The 21,391-nt window shown below is 42.4% G+C and overlaps 2 protein-coding genes across 2 annotated transcripts in view; one reads left to right on the forward strand and one right to left on the reverse strand.

Moving 5' to 3' along the window:
* Vps35 (VPS35 retromer complex component) overlaps positions 1 to 12,308 on the reverse strand; it is a 37,886-nt gene extending 25,578 nt beyond the window's left edge. Inside the window, exons 1-3 of the mRNA XM_051168493.1 lie at positions 12,174 to 12,308; positions 5,865 to 5,963; positions 1,032 to 1,128 (exon numbers count right to left, since the gene is read on the reverse strand). Of these exons, the coding sequence (XP_051024450.1) occupies positions 1,032 to 1,128; positions 5,865 to 5,963; positions 12,174 to 12,176 (199 nt within the window). The 5' untranslated portion in view covers positions 12,177 to 12,308. The remainder of the gene's footprint in view (positions 1 to 1,031; positions 1,129 to 5,864; positions 5,964 to 12,173) is intronic.
* Positions 12,309 to 12,560: 252 nt separating this feature from the next.
* On the forward strand, positions 12,561 to 20,259 carry Orc6 (origin recognition complex subunit 6). Its single transcript, XM_051168697.1, has 7 exons — positions 12,561 to 12,717; positions 13,759 to 13,888; positions 15,427 to 15,590; positions 15,922 to 16,011; positions 17,623 to 17,735; positions 18,426 to 18,494; positions 20,114 to 20,259. Exons 1-7 carry the CDS (start codon positions 12,653 to 12,655, stop codon positions 20,239 to 20,241), a joined length of 759 nt encoding a protein of 252 aa, XP_051024654.1. The 5' UTR covers positions 12,561 to 12,652; the 3' UTR covers positions 20,242 to 20,259.
* Positions 20,260 to 21,391: the final 1,132 nt, after the last annotated feature.

Here is a 21,391-nt window from a genome sequence, read left to right on the forward strand (position 1 = left end):
ATAGCAACTCTGCAGAGATTGGGGGTATTTTGAAAGAATAAAAAAGGGTACTCTGAAAGTAACTTCCTTTTCTCACTTAGAATATTTGTCTGGAGAAGGACAATATTGTCTTAAAAATTAATAGAACAATTGACTCCAGAAAAAATTTTTTTGTTTGTTTTTGAGACAAGAGTTTCTCTGTGTAGCCTTAGCTGTCCTAGACTCACTTTGTAGACCAGGCTGGCCTTGAACTCACAGAGATCACATGCCTCTGTCTCCTGAGTGCTGGAATTTAAGGTGTGCACCACCACCACCACCACCAGCAACTCCAGAAATATTTAACAAAGAAAAAAACAAAAGCCAGGCATGATGGTTCATGCCTATAACCCTAGCACTTATGAGGTTGAGGCAGGAGGACTGCTGTGAGTTTGAGGTTAACCTGGGCTAAGAAGTAAGAATACATTTCATAAAGAGAGAAGAAGAGGCCTGGTTGCTCTTCTAGGGGACATGGGGTCGAGTTCCAGCACCCACGTAGTGGTTTACAACCATCTGTGACTCCAGTTCCAGGAGATCCAACACCCTCTTCTGGCCTCTGCAGCCACTAGTCATGAGTGTGGTGCATATACATACATACATACATACATACATACATGCAGACAAAACACGCATACATATAAAGTAAAATAAATCTTTAAAAAAATTAAAACTATAGGGTATTCCTCCTTGGAGGCCCTTCCACTCTCAAGAGTTCTTTTCTTACTTTTCATTAATAAATCTGTACTGGTTCTGCTTTAAAATCAAATCCAGCAACAACAAAATTGGCCCTATCAAGAAATAATACAGTAAGACGGGCGTGGTAGCACACATCTTTAATCCCAGCACTCAGGCAGAGGCAGGTGGATCTACATGAGTTCAAGGCTAGCCTGGTCTACAGAGTAAGTACCTGAACAGCCAGGGCTAACACAGAGCAACCTTGTCTTTAAAAAGACAAAAAAGGGGAAAAAAGTAGTAAGAATGGCCCAAATGTCTATCTTTCAACATTCAAAGGATACAAAGTTCATAGTAGCTCTTTGGTGATAACATAGAAGTCCGGAGCTCTCCCAGCATGTTAGAGGCATGTTTCAGAGCATCCATCAGCTTGTTTTTGTCCTACAGAAATAACAAAAACATCGATGAGAATGCTTAACTTAACATTTATCTTGGTTTATTTAACCAAAAATATGTTACATAGTTTTAAGAGTCTACACACGTATTTTAATTGAATCAACTTCACAAGTTTCTCCTTATGGAAAATTTAAATGGAAAACAAAAAAGCCTAACTTCTTCCAGGGCTTCAAAGCTTGCAGGGCTTCCATAACTGAGACCGCATGTTTTACAGAGTAACTTCAAACGTCTCAACCTCTAGAGACCAGGAAATACTTCCAACAGTCCACATTTGACCTGAGTCAAGAGAGTAGGCATGTTGCTAGGTTTCTTAACAACTATCCTAACAATGGCTTTGCCCAGAGCTTCAGGCTCTCCGCAGCTTCTGCAGTGACTATTCACACAGGGCTTCCCTTGTGTTCTTCAAAGCCGCCTAACCACCATATGCCCCACTTGACTCACAGATAGACACAACTTTTGAGACACGGTAAGAAATATTATTAATGCTTAAGAAGAAAAACCCCATTTTTATTCTAAGGCATTTACTTTGACATAAGAGAATATTAAGCTATGGAAAATATAAGAAACAGGGCTAGGGAGATGGCTCAGTGAGCAAAGTGATTCCTATGCAAGGGTATGAATTTGGATCCTCCCTAGCCAGGTAAAAAGCTGAGGTATGACAGCACACATCTGTAATCCAAGCACTTGGAAGGAAGACACAGAAGATCCCTGGAGCTCACAGGCAGTCTAGCCTAATGCATGAACTCCAGGTTAGAGATGCCATCTCAAAAAATAAGATGGGAAGAGAGGTGAGAAAGGGCCACTGGGACTTGGGACCTTGCTGTTGTCAGTCACACTCTGAGAATGGGAGAAAAATCAGGACTTAGGGCCCCAGTAGCAGTTACAACCTGAAGCCAGGTGGTGTGCAAAGGCTTAAGAACTCACTGCCAATCATAATCTAAGGCTACAGACGGGTGCCAGGGCTTCGGTTTCCCTTACTGGTTCCACTCTGATAGCAGAGAGTGTATGGAGACTTGGGACGCCACTGCCAGTGGCACTCTAAGGTCGAGAAGAAAGCAAAGGGCTGGAGGCGGCTCAGTGGTTAAGAGCACTGTCTGCTCTTCCAGAGGACCCAGGTTCAATTCCCAGCACCCACATGGCAGCTCACAGCTGTCTGTAACTCCAGTTCTAGGTGAATCGACATCCTCTTCTGGCCTCCATGGGCTCAAGGTACACATGTGGCACATGGAGGCAAAATACTCATACACATAAAATATAATAATACATATGGGCTTCAGCCCCCAACACACCAAGTCACCTTGCAAGGTAAAGGAGCTTGCTGAGAAGCTGGTCTCCACCTAGCTCTATTTCCTTTCTGATAAGTGGGAAAAAGAAAACATGGCACATATATGCACAGTTGAACTTTATTCAGCTGTAAAGAAAGATGAATTTGCTGTAAATATATAGAACTGAAAAAAATAAATCACATTGAGTAAGGTAACAGACACCCATAAAGACAAAGACATTGCACATTGTTTCTCTTATGTGAATCTTAGGTTTAAATCTTTAGTTGTATTAAACTAGGAATACCTGTAGACGCTTAAAAAACTAGAAAAGGAGCCGGGTGTGGTGGCGCACGCCTTTAATCCCAGCACTCAGGAAGCAGAGGCAGGCGGGCTCCTGTGAGTTTGAGGCCAGCCTGGTCTACAAAGCAAGTTTAGGACAGCCAAGGCTACACAGAGAAACCTGTCTCCAAAAAACAAACACACACACACATACACACACACACACACAACTAGAAAGGGGCTTTAGGGTGGCGGTGGGGAGAAGTGAAGGGAAAGGGTGGAAGGCAAAAGAGCCTGCAGGAAAGGGGCACAGCAGAACAAAGTAGTATGGAGTAGAAAGAAAGCAAGAGGAGTAGCAAAGATGTACATAAGGAGAAGGGTGGGACAGACGGAAGGGAGGAGGGAGTCGCAGAGGATGCTAACACTAAGGATGTAGGAAGATGCCATTTGGTAACCTATTATTTATAAGCTTATTTAAGAATACGTAATTTTTATAAAGAGCTTAACTGGAGAACCCTACACAGGAAGATAATGGTCCTCCCAGAAGCCATAGCTTAATAAACAAAAATCCTAAGCCAGGTATAGAATATCTTCCTATGAGTGTTAGTCAGGGAGGTCCCAGAAGTCTCCAAAACAATACAGGCTATTTCCACTGCTCATGTTTTTCCCACTAGAACTTGATGATAAGACTCTATTGCTGAAAAGGCCACACACTCCGGTTGCAATAGTTGGGACAAAAAGCTATAACTGAACAGAAAGCCTCCTCCCAACTGGCTGCCTTTCATAGTACCAGAGGGTGTGACACTAGGGGAAGAAAATCACCTACAATCTTACTCAGTTGGGAACCCTTAAAGCTACAACAATGACCAGCCTGGCAAGCTGTGCCCATTGGTGCAATAGTAGCCATGAATGTTATAGGAGTAACTAACCAGTTCTTAACTGGATTTAAGGCCCTTTTCACAGCACCATAAGCCTTAACAACCCACGACTGGAGCTGCTATGAGCACCTGTTGCTCTTGTGCAGGACCTGGGTTCAGTTCCCAACATCTATTCGTTCCAAAGGATCAGATGTCCTCATCTCCACCAAGTATACACAGGTACATATACATACAGGCAAATAACATTCATACACATAAAATAATAAGTCTAAAAAATAAATAATTAATTCTGCTGAAAGGGCACAGGTTCTTGGGGAAAATCTACTCCTACTGCTTTGCTACACAATAACAAACTGCCTACTAAATGCTTATAATTATACCTATAGATTAGTACAGCTCTCTACCTTCATCAGTGACACTGCCTTTAAAGGAGTGAGGCTAATACAGAGTCACAACTGGCCAGAGTGACTGCAGAATCCCCAAGGCTCATGGAGCATCTCAGAAGAGGGTGGTAAGACTGCAGGAGCCAGAAGTTGGGCAGGAATGCTGTAAAGCAGACTTCTGAACCTGAACTGGCCACCGCACTCACTGCAGCCATGGATAGCTATACACCACTGCATCTGTCACTGTTTCACCCTGCACGGGGAAAGAGCTAGTAAGGTTCTAACGCTCACTGAGGCACTATGGGCGTTTAATTGGTTCTGGGAGAGAGTGTGTCCTTTTTCTCAGTAGTGTAGCCGCTGATAAGTTGATCATGTTTTGGGACACAGCCCCTCACTCATAATCATGCAAGCCTACATAATTAAACTTGGTTCAATTATAAATATATATATAGAAAGAGAACTTTATTTTGGAGATTATATATATATATAATTAAAATTGTTAAGGAGATCAAGAGTAACTTAAGAAAACATCTAGCCACTCAGAGGAAGGACAGCAAGTAGCCAAGAAGAGACTTGATACCCTATGAGAATATATAGGGGGACGTAATCCCCCTCAGGAACAGTCATAGGGGAGGGGAATAATGGGAAAATGGGGGGGGGGAGGAATGGGAGGATACAAGGGATGGGATAAACATTGAGATGTAACAAGAATAAATTAATAAAAAAAAAATAAAAAATAAAAATAAAAAAAAAAGAGTGATACGCATGTACTGTTGAGTTACCATGGCCCATGGGAATAGTCTAGGCAGGGTTCTATCATGAAGGTGGGGCATTTATGTACATATCCTTGTGTGTTTGTGTTTATTATATTGAAAGCATTAAAGAAAGTTTAGAAAACACACACACACAAAAAAAGAAAACATCTAGCACCAACTTCTGGATTCCATACACATGCACAAATAAACACACATACCACATACACACATGGAAAACATAAGACGCTTTACAGATATCTTCATTATGCCAGCAGCTTATAAAGTATCTGCCTATTTGGTTCAAGTCTTTAAACTTTAACACACAGGATATAAAATACCTATGCTGATTATTCCTAGCTTTAGACTATAAAAACATATAAACAGGTATAGGAGTAATTTTTGTTTTCATGTTTTAAGGGGTCTCACTATGTAGACTGGCTTCAAGTTCATGGTCCTCTTATTTTTACCTCCAGAGGAACTGACCACACGTATCTTTAAGTATAGGTTTTAAGTTAGTTCCTACAATAAAAGCACATATTCAGCTGGGCACAGTGACACATGCCTGTAATCCCAGCACTCACAGAGACAGAGGCAGAGGCAGAGGCAGAGGCAGAGGCAGAGGCAGAGGCAGAGGCAGAGGCAGAGGCAGGCGGGTCTCTGTGAGTTCGAGGCCAGCCTGGTCTACAAAGTGAGTCCAGGACAGGCGAGGCTACCCAGAGAAACCCTGTCTTAAAAAAATGTACATATTTAAGAGTTCTCAGGATACTCCAGTGATAAAATATAGCTGAATAAATAATTCAAACAGAGGCATTCAAATCCATTCATTAGTATTTCCTGATCACCTATTACATATTAAGTTCTCCTCATGTCTAAGATATAAAACCAAAGAGGTTCAGACATTCGGATTAGATGCTAACGTGCCAACGTGTAACTGAAAGTCTGGATCTCTCCTTCTGAGTTTACAGTCACTAGGCAGCCACACAATTAGGAGAAAGCAAGGCTCTCTGTTCATAAGTACCTACAGTGCTGAACACAGATGGAACGAAGACAGCTGCTGGTGGTGATTAGAATGACTAAAAGCAGCTACATAGTTATAGCACTGGAGACGCTTGCTTAGGAATCTACAACATACAACTGTATCTCTCACATTTTCATTCTTACCAGGCATCTTTTCATCTGGAATGATTGAACCTTCACAGCCTGGATGGCTTCATCCAAGAGTTTTTCTTGCTCATCCTGGGGTGATTGCTGTGTTGTAGGCTGAAATGAAAATTTTAAAACACTTTCATTAATGGCTCATAAGCACTTTCTCCTATAAATTTTTTAAAAATTCTATAGTTTTTGTCCTGCTCCCTTTCCAAAACATTCACGTAAGGTTCATTCCAGGTACATATCCCAAACTAATTTGTCAAATTTTGACAAATATTGAAGTGACTGAAAATTTCTGGCCTTAGCTAGTGTGGTGATACATGCCTTTAGTCCCAGCACTTGGGAGACAGAGGCAGACGTAAAGTGCGAGGCAGGCATTTTGAGTTCAAGGCCAGCCTGGTCTACAAAGCATGTCCAAGACAGCCAAGGCTACACAGAGAACGCCTGTCTTGAAAAACCAAAATAAAGCCAGGTGGTGGTGGCACACGTCTTTAATCCCAGCACTCAAGAGGCAGAGGCAGAGGCAGGCAGATCTCTGAGAGTTCGAGGTCAGCCTGGCCTACAAAGCGAATCCAGGACAGCCAAGGCTATCATACAGAAACTCTGTCTCAAAAAAACCAAAACAAATAAATTAATTAATTTAATTAAATTAAAAAATAATAAGTGGTGTCAAAGAAACCTGTGGTGGTACTTTATAGTTATGTTCTGCTAATATTCTCTAAACCCAACTGGAACACAGCCATAGAGCCTTGCTATTTCTTATGATAACTCTACCATAACCCAAAATTTTTTTTCATAATCCAAAATTGTAAGAACTTCTCTTTCCCTCTCAATTTCATTCATCTACATTTTGAAATGTAGAAATGTAGGAAGAAATGTAGAAATGTAGACAGAAATGAGTTTATACAGTCCCCTCCCTCATAACAAAAACTAAACAATTTGGAAATAAAATAGCTGGAATTGTTAATGACTTATAATAGAAAATGGTAAAGATAGTTTCCTCAAATATCTACTATTTCAAATACACAGGTAAACCGCTAAAGGAACAAAGTAAATCTATTCTTGCACGCCATCAGCAAAACTCTGCTCGCGAAGTGAATTCATTTTCCCTGTCAAGTTGAATTAACCCATATTTCATGTTAAATAACATCATGCTTACGTTACTACCACAGCACGCCCAACAATGTAATTATATATAATCATGTGTTTGAGATCCAGTATACACAGTGTGTGCTTCAAGAGCGTTCACTGCAGATCAGCTGATTTGAGACCGTTCAGATCACATATGTGATTTAAAAGATAACTAACCCGTAGATTAATGGATTTGTAGTACATACACACAATCGACTACTGTTAAGCTGTTAACATGTCTCTAGTATTGAAGCATAAACATTATATAATAAAGGTAGACACACACACCAAATGCTTGCTCCATTTATATGAAATACCTTAAGCAGATAAATCATCCACAGGTATACTGATTTAGAGGAAGAAAAGAGGGCAAACTGCCAATTAACGAGTACAGAAACTTTCTTGAGATAATGAAGATATTTTGGAACAAAAGGGAATGTATCAAAAACCACTGACCTGATCATTTTATGTAAGTTTCACTAAAAAAAATTTAAGAGTGACTAGAAGAAAAGTACCTTTCTACACAATGATACAAAAGGTAGGATTTACATATAAACATGAAAGTAAAATTTCATGTTTTTTATCTAAGACAATGAAAATCCTTCTTTGTTGTTGTTTTTTGTTTTGTTTCAAGTCAGTTTCCCAGACTGGCCTTGAACGCAGAGATCCGCCTGCCTCTGCCTGCTGGTTTTAAAGGTGTGCACCACCACATGTGGCTTAGTTCATTAAGATTAAACAAACAAACAAACAAACAAACAAACAAAATCTGCTTCTGAAATGCAATGGTTTATAAAAATTAAAAGCTTTGTCTAGGCTTAATTTTGAATTGAAAACTTTGTCTTGGTTTATTTTGGGTAAAGAAAAAAAAAAACTGAGTAATGAGCAATGCCATGTACCTCCCTGTGCTGTTTTGCTAATAAACTAGTAAATGAAGTTTCCCCACAACTATTTCTTTTAAAAAAATCATAGAGGGTTGAAGAGGTAGCCCAGTAGTTAAGAGTGCCTGGGGCTCCTGAAGAAGATCTGAGTCCAGTTCTTAGCACCCACACACTGGGTGACTCACAACCAACTATAACTTCAGCTCCTGGAAATCCAACACCTCTGGCTTCCACGGGCACCTGCATTCACAAGCACATATAAACACGTGCATGCACATAATTTAAATTTTTTAATTAAAATATTTATTTTAACTATAAATGAATTTAAAAGAAAATGAGTATCTTAACTTTAAAAAACTGTTAATTTATATAGGAGAAATATTAGCATAAGATGATTCTGTTCAAGGCTGGAGAGATGGCTCAGAGGTTAAGAGCACTGACTGCTCTTCCAGAGGTCCTGAGTTCAATTCCCAGCAAACACATGGTGGCTCACAGCCATCTATAGTGTGATCTGATGCCCTCTTCTGGCCTGCTGGAGTATATGCAGACAGAGCACTGTATACATAATAAGCAATAAATAAATCTTAAACAAAAAAGAACTATTAAAAAAAAGATGATTTTTTTTTTTCAGAAAAGGGCAGTAGCATTTAAGGATTCAGACTTAAACTAGGTGGCTCATGCTTATAATCTGTGTCCAGAAGGTTGAAGATAACAAATCCAAGGCCAGTCTCACCTACAGTGTAAAATCCTGTTTTAAAAAGAGAGAAAAAGGGACCAAAACCAAAACAAAGGTTAAAAAAAAAAGTCTAACTTAATGAAAAATGCTTTTTTTTTCTTGTGTCAGGGTCTGATATAGCCCAGACTAGCTTTGAACTCACTTTGTAGCTGAGGATGGCCCTGAACTTCCAATCTTCTGGTCTCTACATGCCTAGTGCTGGGACTGCAAACACATGCTCCTCTGTCCTGGTTTCTGTGATGCTGTGGCTAGACCCTGAGGGCCTCATACATGCTAGGCAGACACTCCCAACCGAGCCACATCCCCAGACTCTAACTAGATGACATTTACTACAGAGTGGCTAGTCCTCTAAGTTTACAATAGCTCAGGGCGAACTTGACAGCAGTGATCAGGACTTTTAAGGCTTATCATTTTTGTATTTATGTATGTGTATCTGGGGGAGGGTGCATGTTGTGCCACAGAGACTGTAAGGATCATGGAGAGCAGGAGTTTGGGGCAGCTGTAAGCCACCCAACAAGGGTTCTAGAAACTGAACTTGGGTCTTCAGAAAGAGTAAATGATTTTAAATGCTTTTAACTGCTGTGCCATCTCTCCAGTCCTAGAACAACTTCGTAACAGTAAGATTTACCACACGCATAGTGCTGTACAGTAATCATCACTTTCTATCTCCAAAACATTTTCATCTTTCCAAATAGAAACTAGGCCACTGAAGTTATCATATACCCAATGTCCCTCAGCATTTCTACTTTTTTCTGTAAGTTGTACTACTATAGGTACTTATAAACATAGAATTATGTACCAACTTTCCTTTTGGGTCTGGCTTATTTCATTTAGGATTATGTCCAAGGATTATCTGTATAAAAGCATTTGTCAAGATTTCTCTTTTGGGGGGGGGGGGTTCGAGACAGGGTTTCTCTGTGTACGAAGCCCTGGCTGTCCTGGACTCGCTTTGTCCAGGCTGGCCTCAAACTCACAGTAATCCTCCTGCCTCTGCCTCCTGAGTGTTGGGATTAAAGGCATGCACCACCACGCCCAGCTCGGATTTCTCTCTTTTTAAAGACTGTGCAATATTCCACTGTATTTATATATGTCTATATGTATGTATTTTTACATATATACATTTATTGATTCACTCAATCTGGATTGTTTCCAGCTTTGGTTACTGTGTGTAAATAGCCTATAAAATGGGCCATGAGAGGTCACAAGTTTTTGGTATAAACTTAGTAATGAACATTCCATAAGTGTTAGTTATCACTATATCCAGTTTGAAAGGTTGTAGGAACCTATTTGTTGGTCAATTTTCACACTTATAAACTGCAGGTGCAATATGACAATGCAATATAAATTGTAAAGTGAAAACTAATCCCTTCAAGATACAGAATCATCATGTTGTTGAAAGGGCTTTTCTTTTTCTTAAAGAAAAAGAAAAAGAAAAAGTCGGGCATGGTGGTGCATGCCTTCAATGCCAGCACTCAGGAGGCAGAGGTAGGCGGATCACTGTAAGTTTGAGGCCAGCCTGGTGTACAAAGCGAGTCCAGGACAGCCAAGGCTACACAGAGAAACCCTGTCTCGAACACCCCCCCCAAAAGTGTTATTTAAAACTGATAATAAAGCACATATTTATACTTCAAAGAGAACTGAGAATAACAATTGAACAGGAACTTGGGCTGGGAACTTTGTGCTGGAGTTTGTGTCTAGCAGGCTGAATGAAGGCCTTGGGTTCAATTCCCAGGACTGAAAAAAGAAAAAGTAAACAAAGAACTAACTCTACAGCTGAGTCCCATACTTACACTAACTCAGCAACACCCCAGAAATGCTGTGATGGAGCACACCATGAACACTGAATGGCAAGATTCTTTCTTCTCTTTGTGGAGAATTTCTGCTCATTCTCCTCAGAATCTGTTTGCGTTACCCCCCCCCCCAAGCCTTTCCCAAGCTCCTAACACAATTCTTTCCCATTATGACCCTAAAGTACTGTATTACACAGTATGTTTCAAAAGCACATCTCCACCACTTATTTCTATCGAGTGTCTAGCACATTCTATAAAACTGAAAGTACACCAGATGTTTGATTAGTTGAACTGGACTCTCGATATTGAAGAGTACAGAACCAATGAGATCAGCACTTGTTTCCAGATGTAAAAATGAGGCTTAAAGACTGAATGCCTATTCAAATCATAAAAACTGCCTTTGACAGAACTGATACCTAGGTTCCATTTTCCAATAGATCTACAGGGAAAATTGTGCTCCAGTCTGGTTCACTCAGCACATAATTGGTGATGTTTATGGTGTATTCTCAAATGCTTTGTATTATAACACGGGGTCAACCAGTAAGTGTTGAGAAACAAATTCTAAAATTAAACCACACTAGTTATGTACCAAATCCTGATTATACAAGTTCTGAGGGGGAAAAAAATCATCTTGTAAGACAATATATTGCATTAGGCAGTATATATCAAAAGATTTACCGAATTATGGGAGCAAAAGATCAGAACTCAACACGCTGGAACTGAGGATGGCCATGAACACCAGGGTGGTCAGAGCCTAACAAGATCTCAAACTTTCAGCCCAAAAAAAAAAAAAAAAAATCAACAGCAAAGTTTTAATGCTGTTTTTTTTCCTGTTAACACCTTAAAGTGAAATATGTGCCAAGGCATAGAGAATCCTCAACACAAAGAATGAATATTGAAATAATTAAAACGGACATTAGCATACCAACGCCCCCAAACATTATCTGTTCAGTGCAGATTACATTAAATTCCAGTATGATGCGAGTGACAACTTGCCCTGTGGAAAAGACAGGACTCGAATTTTGAGGAAGTTCTTGTTTGTACGGCCAGGGCCACACTGCTACCGCCGCAGAGAACCCCAAAGGGGAATGACTGCTTCCAGCAAGTGAGCTAGGAGCCTCAGGGAACAAACGCGAGAGAAAAAGTTGTCCCCTTTCTGATGGCTGGGTTCACTCAAAGACCGCGTGAGTCGTTCGGGAAACTCACATGAGCAGGTCCCTAGAATTCGCTGGCGGACACTTGCAAGATGAAGGGGGTTCATGAGGCTCCCCACTGAAAGATCATTCTTGAAGGGGGGAAAAAAAAAAAAAAAAGGCGCGGGGCCCGCGAGCACAGCTGAGCACAAAGGTTGGAAGGAAATGCACCATGTGGGCGCGCGCGACCCAGCCTCAGCGCCTGCCCAGCAGCTCAAGGCGCTCCTGGCTGCCTCAACTCCCCACAGCCCCGGGCTCCCGACTCTCGGAAGGGAAGGTGGCCATTCCACACACAAGGGGCTGACGCAAGCCTCCACCGACACCCACAACCCCGAGAGACACCCCCCTTTAGAGAGAGCCGCCGGGGCTCGGAGCTAGCACCAAATCCAGCGCCACCGCCCACCGCAACCCACCGCAGCCTCCTCGCGGCCTTCCCAGCCCGTGCCCTATATCCCGCAGGCCCAGCCCAGCTGGGATCGGGCTCGAACGGAACGTCGGGGCCCCTACTCTGCGCGCCACGGCTCCCGTCCGCTGGAAGAAAGCCCTGGCCTGCGACCCCGGGCAACCCAGGCCCACCGCTTCCCCTCACTCACCATGGCTACTACCGGGGACCCGCAAGCAGCAGAGCTTACTCCTCCGGAGCCGCCCGCCGTCAGGTGACGCTGCCTTCCGAGCCCCGCCCTCCCTAGCCCCGCCCTCGGCCGGGAGCGGGCTTCCGATTGGCCTACTTCAAGTCTCGCGTGGTTTGGAGAGAGGCGGGGGGGTCAGGCTGCGGTGCGGGGTGCACCGGGCGGAGCGAGACTAGTACGGAGCCGCGGCGGGCTAGGGGACAACCGGAAGGGAAGTCTTAGTTCAGGGAGTCCGCGGCAGAGGAAGGGCAGAGATAGATCTCTGTGCTGTTTCCCTTCACCCGATCCGCCCGCATCCTCGTGTGCACATGCGCAGAGGGAAGACCAGGATTGTTTTTTTTGGGGGGGGGGCGGTCGCCACCAATCTGGACGCGCCGGGGGTGGGTCTTAGCCCTTCTTGACGTCTGCGCGCGCACTTCTTTCCGCGCGCATTTCTTCCGGTGATGGAGTCGGAGCTCGTGCGGCGCTTCGCCCCTCGCCTCGGCCTTGCGGAGCCCAGTGTACTGAGGTGAGTGTGGCCGCCCGTGCCGGGAGACATCCCTGACTTGTGGCCATGGGTTGTCCTAAGGCAACACCGGAGACACTGGCGGTGGGAGAATGACGGCTCACAGGTCAGGGCGTGAGAAATCCAGAAAGGCCCCAGTGACTTTGGGGACTGATTGGTTAGATAGTGCCATGCATGGGGAAAACGTGGCAAGAGTGGCCCAGATAGCATCAGTTTTCAGAAGCCATTGAGATTGGGAGGATCGTTGTGTGATCGACCTGTCGTTGGAAGGAACGCTACAGCAGGCAGGCGTGTAGGAGAACCAGCCCGTGGGTCTCAGCACCCAGTCAGGTGAGAGAAGGGGACGAGGGGTCACTCAGTAGATCTGAAGAGAGGACTCTGTAATCATTAAAACAGCAGCTCTTAAAGTGTGGTCCTGAATCCGCAGCAGCAACCATGCCATCTAGCCGGTGGTGGCGCACGCCTTTAATCCCAGCACTTGGGAGGCAGAGGCAGGTGGATCGCTGTGAGTTTGAGGCCAGCCTGGTCTACAAAGCGAGTCCAGGACAGCCAAGGCTACACAGAGAAACCCTGTCTCGAAAAACAAACAACAACAACAATGTCATCTAGTTAGAAATTTAAAAGTTCGTAGGCCTCATCCCAGGACGACTGACCAGAAATGGGATGGGATCCAGAACTGTTTTGTCCCAAGCCGCCAAAACTGAGAACCACTCATTTAAGGAAGAAAAAGAAAGAATTTGATTTCCTCTAACCTGTCTGCCTCCAAATCTATACTTATTCAAGTAATATTAGAAGAAAAGGGGTTGTTTTGGGGAGACATGAATTCACTTTTCTTTAAAAGCCTTTGGACACAGCTAAGTCTGGAGTCAATTTGGTCCTCTCTGAAGAACTTCCGCTCTACAAAGGATGTGCATTTTGGGCCCCAAATAAACTTGCACAGTAGTTAGGAGGGATACAAATCTACCATGCTCCATTTGGTTCTTTGCCTAAATGTTGGACACAGTTCTGGGACAGTTTCAGTGAACATACTGCCTTTATAACCAGGAAAGCAGAGGAGTACCTGCGGCTCTCGAAGGTGAAGTGCATCGGTCTGTCAGCACGGAGCTCAGAAACGAGCAATGCTATCATATGCCTGGACCTCGCAGCTTCCTGTATGAAGTGCCCCTTGGATAGAGTAAGTTGGTTCCATAGGACACTGAATGATTTGATGTAACACTGAAGCTTTTTGGTTTTGGTTTTTTTGTTTGGTTGGTTGGTTGGGGTTTTTTTTTTGTTTTGTTTTGTTTTTGTTTTTGTTTTTTTGAGACAGGGTTTCTCTGTGTAGCCTTGGCTGCCCTGGACTCGCTTTGTAGACCAGGCTGGCCTCGAACTCACAGCAGTCCGCCTGCCTCTGCCTCCCGAGTGCTGGGATTAAAGGCGTGCGCCACCACGCCCAGCTGCTTCTTTGTTTCTTCATCTAACTCTTCCTGCATGCTGTTGTGATAAATTACCCGGATAAATGCAGCTCACAAGAGAGGGTTTTTAAGCTTACACTTCAGGGGTACAGTCTATCCTGGCACAAAAAAATTTAAGCAATTCCAAGGGTCTCCATGGCATTTATAGTCAGGAAGCAGAAATTAATAAATCTTTGTACTCAATTCACTTTCTCCTTTTTACGCATACAGGACGCTGTGGGCCGGTCTTTCCACCTCAGTTAACCCAGGCATGCCCAAGGGCTCTGTATCTCATCAAGTTGACAGTCGAGATTAACTCTCACTGTTCGGCCAGGCCCTTGTCTAAATCCTTAATGTTTTAAAATCTTAAATCAGGAAGAGTATGTGTTGAAACCAAATGTCAGTACTATATACTAACTCTGTGAGCTGCCAGTTTCTTCGTCCATAAAATGAGGATAAAAAATGTCTTTTGCTGGATTGTTATGACTAAAGACTGTATTCTTTATGTAATATAGCTAACAGCACTTGTGCCATAAAGGATGTATTCATTAAAGCTCTGTTAACTTTCCGTTGCTGTCAAACTCTTCAGCCTCTTACCCTGCCCTCGAGCTATGATGTTCACTTAGTGACGTGTGGTTTTGTAAATGCAGCACCCCTGGAATGCTTTTCTGCCAAGTTCCTTTTTGTCTTAATGTGACTCTGCTTTGTTACATAACTTTTATGAAGCTTTCCCTGATTTCCCCCAGACAGAGTGAGTCCCCACACTGGTGGATTATCCTCCTCTGTCCCCCTTTTTTCCAGACCCACACTTTCCTCACTCTATGCCAATACTTCTCTTTTTTTCCCAGTAATTTTTTTTTTGTGTGCAGCTTAGGAAAGCTGTATTGTTTAATCACTTTTAAATTATTTGTAGCTGGGCATGGTGGCGTATACCTTTAATCCAGCGAGACAGGCAGACAGATCAAAGCCAGCCTGGTCTATAAAGGGAGTCCAGGATAGCCAAGGTTACACAGAGAAACCCTGTCTCCAAAAAAATAAAATTTTTTTAAATTTGTACACATGCATGATTGTGCCCTTCTATAGTATGAATTCTTTGAAATGGCCTGCTTGATGTGATTGATGATTTTTAGGTTAAATAAAATTAGTACATAATTAATACCACAAGCTGGAGAGAGTCCATTAAAGGCTGGACTCAAATTCAAAAGCATAATTAATACCACTTAATAAATAGTTAAGGATAATAATATTGAGTTTAAAATTTGTGTTTTTTCTTTCAAAGGCTTATTTAATTAAGCTCTCAGGTTTGAACAAGAAGACGTATCAGAGCTGTCTTAAATCTTTTGAGTGTTTACTGGGATTAAATTCAAATATTGGAATAAGAGACCTAGCTGTACAGTTCAGCTGTACAGAAGCAGTGAACATGGCTGCAAAGATACTGCAAGGGTATGTATAATCTTTTACAGAGTTATTTAATGTGTGTAAGAGTTTGCCTGTATGTATATATGTGCACCACATGTGTGCCTGGTGCTGCCCAGTCAGAAAAAGACATCAGGTCCTTTGGACTGGAGTTACGGATGGGTATGAACTCAATATTTAAAGACAAAAATTTTGAGTCAGTGGTTACAGTACAGCTGGTAAATAAATGCTAACTAGGTCAGGACAATTCAAGTTAGAGGCCAGGTTGTGGTTTTTTCTAAGTTGTTTCATTGCATTTTCAGTCCCTTTGAAATAATACTTCCTGACAAATGATTCCACAAACTTTGCTGTCCCCCAGCTATGAGTCCAGTCTTCCCGAGGTGCAGCGAGCAGACCTTGACTTGTCCAGGCCGCTGTTCACCACTGCCGCACTACTTTCAGCATGCAAGTAAGTGTTCTTTGGGGGACTCCGTGTTGTTTTGAGACAAGAGTTTTGCTGTGCGGTCATGCTGGCCTGGAAGGCACTGTGTGTCCTAGGCCTGCTTTAAACTCAGGGTGCTCCTCGTGCCTCGGACTCCCAGATGCTGAGATTCAAATGTATGTTCCTCAACACCAGTATATGAATTCTTCAGTCCCAAAACGTCTAATTTCACTGACAGTCAGCCCAGTGCTTCTTGTACTAGAAACCTGGTTTGTGGCCTACTGATCAGATTCTCCTGTTAGCTCGTAATATAGCTGCCAGCTTAGAACTAGTATTTTAAGACCTTTGCTTGCCAAGTGGGAACCATGTATGTATACAAGGTATTCTCATTTCAGACCTGCTTTTTATAAGTGATAAAAATCTGTCAGGACAGTGGTCATGTTTGATTTTTCCAGGCATATTATTTTAAAAGTATTGCCTACAACTGTTCATTTGAGTATAAAACGTTTCTGAAACAAATTCTTACGTTTGAATCAATCTTTGAAGTGCTATTTCACCTTTTGAGAAAACTTTCTACAGAAAAATCATGTGGTAGTCTGTTAAAGACAATATTTCTCAGCCAGGCGCATGCCTTTCATCCCAGCACTCGGGAGGCAGAGGCAGCTGGATCTCTGTGAGTTCGAGGCCAGCCTGGTCTACAAAGGGAGTCCAGGACAGCCAAGGCTACACAAAGAAACCCTGTCTCAGAAGAAAAAAAAAAATTTTTTTTTAAACTATTTCTCACTGTCTGGTCATTACTTTTGGTGGACTTGGCTCTATTGGCAGCACAGCTAGGACTGATTGTTGTTGGTAGATAATAACAACCTTCTAATTCAACAAGGCTGTGGGGTGTACAGGGAGGGGATGCAGTCCATGTCAAAAGAGAAAAGTAAACAGTCAAATAACTGCACTTTTGGAACTGTATTAAACTGGACATGAAATGATTACCTTGGGTGTGTGTGTGTGTGTGTGCCTGCATGTGTGTCAGTGCATCACATATGTGCTGCCTGTGAAGGCCAAAAGAGGGCATTGGATCCCCTGGAACTGGAGTTACAGGTGGTTGTGAGCCACTGTGTGGGTGTTGGGATTGAACCCAGACCTCTTAAAAAAGTAGCTAGTGCTCTTAACCACTGAGCCATCTCTCCAGCCTCAGTTGTTTTGTTTTATTTTTAATTGCTTGCTGTAGAGGAATATGAGCAGGATTTGGGCTTTAGCGTGGGGGCAAAGAGATATGACACTCCTGTATAAACAGAAACATTCTCAAAAAAAAAAACAAAAAACAAAAAACATTCTCAAAGTGAATGGAACACTTAGAGATACTGTGAGTCCATTCTGCAGAGAGGTAACACCTGAGACCCGCGAAGCTCTGTAACACATTCTTCATTTGTCCTGTTCATTGCCAGACAGCTGCATCTTAGCTAAAGAGCTTAAGAGCAAAATTCCAAGCTTCTCGCTAACAACATAGAGGATAAAGGAAAATCTAGACAGCTGAAGAATCTTAGAACAGTGTGGGCAAAGGTAGTAAGTTTGTGATCTGGTTTACTTGCCAAGAAAACTGGTGATAGTGAAAAGAGGTAAAATTATGAAATTGTTTTTTAGAATTCTAAAGCTAAACGTGGACAAAACCAAAATGATAACTACATCCGGTGTGAAAAAAGCAATATTTGATCGGCTGTGTAAGCAGTTAGAAAAGATTGGGCAGCAGATTAACAGTGAGTATTCTGTAGTTGAAAATGCTGACTTATGAATTCTTTAGTGAGAAAACTGACATGTCTGTTCTTCAAATAAAGTAGTTTAGTGCCTTTAAAAAATATGATTCTATGCCGGACGTGGTAGCCCATTCCTTTCATCCCAGTACTCAGGAAGCAGAGGCAGGTGGACCACTGTGAGTTCAAGGCCAGCCTGGTTACAAAGCGAGTCCAGGACAGCCAGGGCTACACAGAGAAACCCTGTCTCGAAAAAACAAAAACAAAAAATATGATTCTACAAATCCATGCCTAGAAAATAGATTCTTTAAGAAACATCAGTGTCAGCCAGGCATGGTGGCACACCCCTTGTAATCCCAGCACTTGGGAGGCAAAAGCAGGCAGATCTCTGTGTTCAAGGCTAGCATGGTCTATGTAGTAAGTTCCAGGTCAGCCAGGACTACACAGAGAAACCCGTATCAAAAGAAACAAACTCGGGTGTTAAATGCCTCGGCCTAGCTTCTGTTTACGTAAGCTGGATGGAAGCAGTTCTCATGTCAAGAAGAGAAGTAGCCAGAGAACAGAGCGGCAAGATCAGCTTGCCTTTCCTTCATCTCTCTTTACTCCTCTGGGCGCTGAATTTCTGTGATCCAGCTGAGGACCTAAATGACCAAATACAAAAATTAACCTCAAAACCGCCTTTTCTTTTTCTGAAAGGAGACGCTGCAGATTTAGCTAGTCCAGTACTGAAGAAAAAGAAGCTAGTGCTTGAACCAGCAGCAGAAGGTAGGCACGCTGGCTGTCTTGGTGCTGAACATGGTGCCGTGCGATTTATGCAGTGAGCAGTTCTGTGACAATCCCAACAGCTTTCTTGACAAAAGCCAGCACTAGAAAAAAGTCTGACCGCTAATTACCTAGTAAGAACCTATTTTCAAGCCAGGTAAGGTTGTACACACCTGTAAGCCCGGCACTTAGAAGTAGACGCAAGAGGATTGATGTAAGTTCAAAGCTAGCTTCGTCTATAAAGTGAATTCCATGCCAGCATGGGCTACACATTGATGCCATCTCATGACAATATGAACAGCCCTTTAAACAACAATTAAATGTTGTAAAGACATGTAAGTAACAATATATCCAAAATGGCCAAAGAAGAAAAACATTCTATTTTTTAAAAGTATATATGGTACATGTGTGGTGAAAATGCCCTTAATCCCAGCACTCCTTTAGTACCAGCACTCAGATACAGGCAGAACTCTGAATTCTAGGCCAGCCGGCTCTACAAAGCTAGTTCTAGACCACTCAGGGCCACACAATGAGACCTTATCAAAACAAAGTGTGTGAGTGTGGGTAACTAAACTGGGCTGGGCTCGTATTCTGCTTTGCTACTGTTTAGGCAAATCAAACAATTTAAGCAGAGACTGACTCATAAATTGGGTAACATCAAACTTTTCCAAATTTGGTTCAGAAAACTCTGCTCAGTAGTTGAACAGCAAGTCCTAATAGACTGAAACTAAAAGATCAAGAAAAGATCCAAGTGAGTCCAACTACTTTTACTTAGCATGTCTGATGTGAAGTCCTGTGTTACTTACATAGGAACGCCAGCTACAAAGACATTCTGATGCTAATGGCATCCTGTATTGCTGAACACCATCTATTGGCTGTGTGCATTTGAAAAGGACACAGTTTCTATGGATTTGGTTTCCTAGTCTGAAAAAAGTGACGTTAGTGCCTACGTCATAATGTTTGTGATGGGATTACTTGAGATACACACTTGTTTGGTATCTTAGAATGCTTAGGGCATAAGAAGAAGAAAAGCAAAAGTTGCCATGCTACATTTAAGTTTGAGACCTGACTCTTTCACCTTAATTGAGGTACATCTAAGTTGCTGTGCCCAGATCGATCCCAAAAAAAGAACCAGGGATACCTGAGACCACTGTAAAAACAAGAGAATCTTTTATTCGGCCCCGGGTGCTGGGTTGCATCCGATCTCCAATTCAAAGGTCTCAGACACCAGCCTGGGGGACTTATTATAGTTGACATGAGAAGCGGGTTCTAAAATCTACGACAAAGACTACAGACTACAGAGAGGAAAGGTGCCAGGGCCGCCTTTCTTTGTTTTTTTTTTTTTTTTTCCCTTGCCATTTGCTCAGGCGAGTATAATCCCGTCTCAGGGGTCAGGTCACTTGCCATCAGATAGGGCTATCTCTTAAGTCCAGTGCAAAGAGTTTTATGGACTTCAGATAAGCCTTTTGTACTGCTACCATCCGTACTGCTAAAATCATTTGGTATTAGCTTAAAGGGCTCTGCGCTTTTTTAGGTGTTAAATAGCATTTCTGTGCTTCCCAGGCGGGTGCTGTACTCTTCTCTCAAAGTGTGAAATTACATTTGATAACTTTCTCTCACAGAAACAGAAGAAGTAATAGAAACCCCACATAAACCACCAAAAGATGAAGACCTGAACCAGGATTATGAAGAATGGAAAAGGAAGATTTTGGAAAATGCTGCCAAAGCTCAAGCAGCTACGGCAGAGTGATTTCCATGTGCAGTCCTGTGCTTCGGTTGGGAGATGAAGGGCAAGGGGGTTTGTCTAAACTTGTGTACAAGGCATGCTGCGAATGTCTCAGGAGCGAAGACACTAGCACCAGGCCCCTCACCTGGAGATTAGACCACCTGTAGTACCTCCACAACTCAAGTCTGTCCTCTCTATGGGATGGAATTGGGATTAGTTAGCTTCTATTATGTTAAGCGTAAGGACATCTCCTGACGTAACCCAGTAGAATGAAATTTCAAGCTGAAAGGCATCTTAGATATTTTATTTGCTTTTTAATTTTATTTTACTAAATCAGTGTTATATATTCTGTTAATAAATGCTTATTTTTTTAAAGATTCATTTACTTTTTTATGTGTATGAGTATTTTGCATGCATATATATACATATACACACATACGTGTTCTTGGTGCCAGTGGAGGCCAGAAAAGGATGTTGGATCCCCTGCAGATAGCACAAGAATCATGTAGGCTATTAGGCACCTCCAGTCTCAGCCTTCTGGGCAGAAAACACATTATATATCTTTCCCCTTGAAAAGACAATACTGTGTGTTTAATATTCCTGGTTACACTCTGTGAACACAAAAACCTTTGTGTTCCCACATCCCTTCCCTTCTAAAAATTTTTTTTCATTTTGGTTTTTTGAGACAGGGTTTCTTTGTGTAGCCATGGCTGTCCTGGACTCACTTTGTAGACCAGGCTGGCCTCGAACCCCTTCTAAATCTTTAAAGAAAATATAGTGGCTATAATAGAGGCCAGGGTTGAATGAATCGCCTCTGGCTAGCCTAGTATAGGCAAGCGGCAGAGAATCATGCAAATCATCAATTTGACTATCATTAGTATGAGGAAAACCTGACATATTAAAGCACACATGCCAGGAAATTGTAGACAGCCAAGATTATGTTTGAGCAACATACAGTCTATAGTAGCTCTCTTGTAAAACTATGGTCCTCAACTCACATCTCTTGATTAATTTCTGCTAATATTGTTTCCTTACATTGTCAAGAGGGTTGGTATAATCACTGACAGTGCCCTGGCAATGGTAGGTAAAAGAAATGGACTCATACAATTAGGAAACATTATAGTTTCCCAAAAAAACTCAATTTATTAAGCATCACTGCATAACTATCAAGAAT

The sequence above is a fragment of the Acomys russatus genome, chromosome 26 (assembly GCF_903995435.1).
Source record: "Acomys russatus chromosome 26, mAcoRus1.1, whole genome shotgun sequence".
Classification (NCBI taxonomy): Eukaryota; Metazoa; Chordata; class Mammalia; order Rodentia; family Muridae; genus Acomys; species Acomys russatus.

What these genes read in the sequence shown, in the direction of transcription:
- Orc6 (XM_051168697.1), top strand. Translation starts at nt 12,653, where the DNA reads ATGGAGTCGGAGCTCGTGCGGCGCTTCGCCCCTCGCCTCGGCCTTGCG. An exon ending in GATTGGGCAGCAGATTAACA is followed by an intron (nt 17,736 to 18,425) that starts GTGAGTATTCTG and finishes TTTTTCTGAAAG; the next exon opens with GAGACGCTGCAGATTTAGCT. An exon ending in GCTTGAACCAGCAGCAGAAG is followed by an intron (nt 18,495 to 20,113) that starts GTAGGCACGCTG and finishes TTTCTCTCACAG; the next exon opens with AAACAGAAGAAGTAATAGAA.